This window comes from Solanum stenotomum, chromosome 1 (genome assembly GCF_019186545.1).
Source record: "Solanum stenotomum isolate F172 chromosome 1, ASM1918654v1, whole genome shotgun sequence".
NCBI classification, from domain to species: Eukaryota; Viridiplantae; Streptophyta; class Magnoliopsida; order Solanales; family Solanaceae; genus Solanum; species Solanum stenotomum.
The window spans coordinates 367738-372679 of record NC_064282.1 but is presented as its reverse complement, the minus strand read 5'-3'; the positions used below and the strand labels follow the sequence as shown (position 1 = coordinate 372679).

At 32.9% G+C, this 4942-nt stretch overlaps 1 protein-coding gene across 2 annotated transcripts; it reads right to left on the bottom strand.

The window, feature by feature from the left end:
* Window positions 1–2155: 2155 nt before the first annotated feature.
* Window positions 2156–4321, bottom strand: LOC125853696 (probable flavin-containing monooxygenase 1). Of its 2 annotated transcripts, none has more exons than XM_049533430.1 (5): window positions 3730–4321; window positions 3292–3532; window positions 3048–3226; window positions 2604–2968; window positions 2156–2506 (listed from the first exon to the last, which is right to left on the bottom strand). In XM_049533430.1, exons 1-5 carry the CDS (start codon window positions 4180–4182, stop codon window positions 2164–2166), a joined length of 1581 nt encoding a protein of 526 aa, XP_049389387.1. In that variant the 5' UTR covers window positions 4183–4321; the 3' UTR covers window positions 2156–2163. The 2 variants fall into 2 exon arrangements, with proteins under 2 accessions (XP_049389387.1, XP_049389388.1); XM_049533431.1 differs by having other exon boundaries at window positions 3048–3223; window positions 3730–4320.
* Between the last annotated feature and the right edge of the window lie 621 nt (window positions 4322–4942).

The window sequence follows — 4942 nt, the reverse complement described above, 5'->3', positions numbered from 1 at the left end:
GATTAAGGTTATTGGAAAAAAATATTGGAATTCTTTAGTTTTTCTAACTAGCTAAAATATATGTTAGGCACTGATAATGTGATACCTTATTTATTATTTTTCAACTAGTATTCTATCATACTTATTGAGTTGTTTGATATTATATTGTGCTTATAAAATATTTTTTATTCGTGATTTTTTTTATGTTATGTTGGATGATTATGATGTTTTTTTAATTAAAAAGTAAGTAATATTTTTTGTTGAAATGAAATTTTTATAACATTTTATTAATATAATATTTGATTTCATATGCACATTCAGATATTGAAAGCAGTCTTAATCATTTGGAGTTCAGATTTAAAGACCACATTTTAATATTCAGATGTTTATTCAGATCTAGACACTTAAATCTTTATGTAAATCTTAATATTTAGATGTGTATTCAGACCTCTTAATCTTTAATGAAAACAAATGAGCCCTAAATAAACTCAACGATGGATCTATATTTGTGTTTAGTAGGTGCAAAGTCACACTCAAGACTTCATCTCAAACTTTCCATTTACGTATTTATTGAAAATTTGAGAAAATGATCCTCAATATATAGGTAATATTTTATTTGGTCTTTAATTTATTTTAATTAATTGAAATGGTCCTTAATATATAAAAAAGACATTCATTTTAATTTTTAAATATATTTCACTTGATTAAAATGATCCTTAAAATATGACAAAAGGTGTTCATTTTAATCGTTTACTCTAAACCTAACATTGTTTTTAAAAAAATGTTAAAATTTTATTATAAACCCTACGTGGCTAACAAATTTTAGCATTATTGTCCTTTTTGTTAGCTTCAAAGAAAGAACTTCATAAAATCTAACATCATTTTTTTTTAGTTTCTCAACAATTACTATTGTTTCTTTTTTAAAATATTATTCTACTGACGTAATACTCATTTCTATTTTAAGCAAGAGAAAATAATAAATTTTGTTAGAAAAAGTAGAAAAAAAATGGTGTTAAATTTCATGGAGTTTTTTTTGGAGCTAACAAAGAAGACATCAATGGTAAATTTTGTTAGCCACGTGGGGTCACAATTAAATTTAACATTTCTTTTGATAAATCTGATAAGTTTAGGATAAATGACCAAAATGAACATCTTTTGTAATAGGTAAGGATCATTTCAATCAAATGAAATATATTAACGATCAAAATGAACATATTTATTATACATTAAAGACCATTTCAATCAAATGAAATCATACCAAAATAAAGTATTATCATACATAGGGTCATTTTGCTTATTTTTTTCTCGAAAATTTAGCCATTGCGTTGAAAAAAGATGCCAAACATCTTTTCTGTCCCACAAAAAGTAATGATAAGATTTATATTATTTTTTTCTTCTAATTTTACTTGTGAAAAAATGTATGGAAATAACGTTTTAATTAAAAGTATATTTTACTAAATTAATATAAAGTATTAACAATACCTTGAAATTTAAAATTTTATTATAAGAAAAAAATAATTAATTTTTTTTTTAAATTTCATAAATTAAAATAACTATTTATAATAAGAGAATAGTTTTGTTGCCAGATAGGGATGAAAAAATATATACGACTCCAAAAGTAGTACGTAGTTGAGGCAGGTCGATCGAGAGAAGTTGATATTAGCGTATATATTTATGAGGCCTCGATTTCCTCATTGTTTCCTTTCCTTTATTATAGTGATTGAGAATGAATGGGTGGGTGGTAATTGTAACATGATGATAATGGTCCAGCTATCACCAAATCTGGAAAACAACTCTTTTATTACATCACTCCAACATTGCCTTGTGTTCGTTCCACAATTTTTAATTTATGAATTGAAGGGTTGACACTTTACTTTTTAATAAGGTTGTTTATCCTTTAATTTATGAATTGAAGGGTCTCATTCAAATTGTATCATTCATGCTTTAGAAATTAGAAAAGAAGAGAGAAAAAAAAAAAAACAATGTCAGAGGGGCCGGCCTTGCAATTGAATAACACGTGTCCTATACCAATTACCATATGAGCAAGTAATTGATCCAGGTAACCAAATACTACATACGTTATTACTTATTGTAGAAAGGAAAACTACAAACTTCAAATCACAGGGGTTTGCCTTTGACATTAAAAAAAAAAAAGGATTTTCGAGCTATCTTTTATTTATTATATTAGCCCCTGTAATCCATTGGTCCATAAGGTTGGAACCACTCAGCCCAAAACCCCTTTTTTCTCTTTGGGTTCCATCCCATGTCCTTGCAAAGTTGGTCATTGTGCCAAACGTGCAATGCAGCGATGCACGAATTCCTATAGTACTTGTTATATGAATATCTCTTCTTGTACTTATCCCACTCCGCTATGTCTTTTTCCATAACTTTGATGCTAGGTACCTTGAATTTTCCATCAAGAAGCTCTGCCAGCCATCGACACCTTATTTCCGATGTGTATAGATTGGTTATGCTTTCTGAGAATCCAATTATTGCCAATTGTGGAATTCTGGGATGGATGCATTCCCTGATCCATAGGAGTAGTAGTTTTTCACAATACATACTACTGCAAAAGAAATTAAAACAGAATATATATATATATATATACTATACTCATAACTCACCTGTATAGGGGAACTGCAGCAGAATCATCTAACCCTGCAATGAATTCCTGATACTTTTTTGATTCAAAGATGTGTTTGAGCTTATCAATTCCCTTAAACCCAGTAGCTAGTATGACTAAGTCCGATTTAATTGGTTCGACCTGACCCTTGAGCATCATACCTTCTTTAGAGAATCCAACACACTCTGCTCGCTTGACCAGCTTGATACTTCCTTCCTCAACTCTGTCGTAGAAGCCCTCTGGCACTATAGAAAGTGAACATGAACTGAATTCGTTTAAGAAGCTATGATCCGGCACCATTCCATGTTTTGCAAGCCTGTGTTTGCGTCTTACATAAATTTCTACAAATTTTGACAAGGCCCACCTCTGTAGTGAAATTATCATAATTATTAGTTTGGGATGGTGATATAAAGGATAGCATAGTAGTACTAGTTATACTAATTACCAATGGTGAAAGTGTTGTGGCGAGGAGACTTAGAACAAGGCCTTCACCAGGTTTATGCACCGTTAGTTCAGAGGATCGAGTTAGGTAGAGATATCCCAAATTGAGTCCCCATGGGAAAAAATCGGGAAGGTTCCAATGCGGTGTCCTGATTACTACCGTGCATGGACGTTCAGTCCCTGCTGCAACTTTAATGCATGAGTGCAAACACTAAAGAGGAAGCAGTAGAATTAATTATGGAAGTTACCATTAATGGTAGAGCACTCCATGGCGATGTCCATTCCTGATTTCTGAAATCCAACTATGGCTACATGTTTTCCTTTAACAAAATTGGCTGCTGTTTCGGGGTCCATATTGGAATATTCCATTGAATGGATAACTTGGCCTTCAAAAGCTTCCGCCCCTTTCTTCGGAGGAAATTCAGGTATGTTTGGAACCTGGCTGAACCTTCCCACACAAACTATTACGAAATCAACTTGGTATACCTGCACGCACTAATTTCAATTTCAGTTTTCAACCAACCATGACATATATTCTATTCATACTTGACCAATATTGATAAAAAAAAAAAAAAAAAAAAAGTACTCTTTGAAATGGCACTGATCTATGTTACAGGGGAATATTATTTAATTCATTTTTACCCTAACTCGGATCGGAGAGTAAAAAAAAGTCAGGAACGTTCCTGTGTAGATAAGGTTGGAGTGTCCTGCACATTGATGTTCCACTTCCCTTTACTGTTAGTGTTAAATGCCTCGCCCCAAACGACATCTCCACTAAGTTTGCCATCTTCATAGCTGAGGCTCAACACTTTGCTATTGAACTGAATGCAGCGGACCAAATCAAAGTGACGTGCATATGATTCAATGTACTCCAGCACCGTTTGATGGTCAGGGAACATTTCGGTTACAGAATTGGGCCAGGGGAAATCAGAGAACTGGTAAAACGGTTTTGGTGTCTGCAGCTTAGTGCTCCCAATGGTCTTAGTCCAAACACCTCCGATGCTACTCTCTGACTCGAACACAATTGGATCAAATCCTTTGGAAAGGCAGTATTTGCAAGCCAAGAGGCCACTGATTCCAGCTCCAATTATTGCTACCACCTCCTTCTTTCTGTTCTCTCTCTCATTAAAATCTGCCATTGCAACGTACTGCGGTTTTTTATTTATTTATTTAGATGTGAGGATGATGGATCGGAGTGTATATAGAAAGTTGCGAGGGGACATGCAAGTCCTATCACAATCAAGTAAAGCAATTTCATGTAGTTAATTGAAAGATAGAATTTGAATGGTTGGTGTACGATAGTACTCTCGCTCAACTGGACTTTTTGTTAGCTACTGTTGCTTCCAAGGACTTTTTGTTAGTTACTGTTGCGCAAGTGGTCCTAAAAGATCTGCCGGATTACCAAGTGGTCCTAAAAGATCTGCGGATTACTGTTGCGCAAGTGGTCCTAAAAGATCAGAGAATTTATCCATTACTTATTTTCACTAAATTATATTAGTCTAATTATTTATTTAAGAGTGTCAAAAGAAATTACTTTATTAGAATGCGTAGTAATAATAGGTGTATACTAATGATTGGGGAAATTCCAGGGTTGCAACTTATGTAGAATTCATGCATAGTATTTCATCTAATAGACATCAATTGGTTATCAAATCACTCATTACAAGGTTAAATGTATGATCATGGTCTCCCAAACTCTAATTGCATATCATAATTGACAACCTAACTACATTGTTGAGCGGGGATAGACTTAACAAATTATCAAGCACTACGTTTTAATTTTGTCTATTAACCAAGCAAGGTTTCTAGCTATATTAATCCTAATTTCTAGAGAAGATCATGCTCCTTTTGTCTCACGTTCTACTGGACAATGAATTTATTTCAATGGAGGTTAATCAT

Bases quoted from the DNA above. Each gene is read 5' to 3' on its own strand.
- LOC125853696 (XM_049533430.1), bottom strand. From the start codon at position 4,182: ATGGCAGATTTTAATGAGAGAGAGAACAGAAAGAAGGAGGTGGTAGCA. The intron at 3,533-3,729 runs CAGGAACGTTCC...AATTAGTGCGTG, and splicing joins ACACTCCAACCTTATCTACA to CAGGTATACCAAGTTGATTT. The intron at 2,507-2,603 runs GTGAGTTATGAG...CCTATGGATCAG, and splicing joins GCTGCAGTTCCCCTATACAG to GGAATGCATCCATCCCAGAA.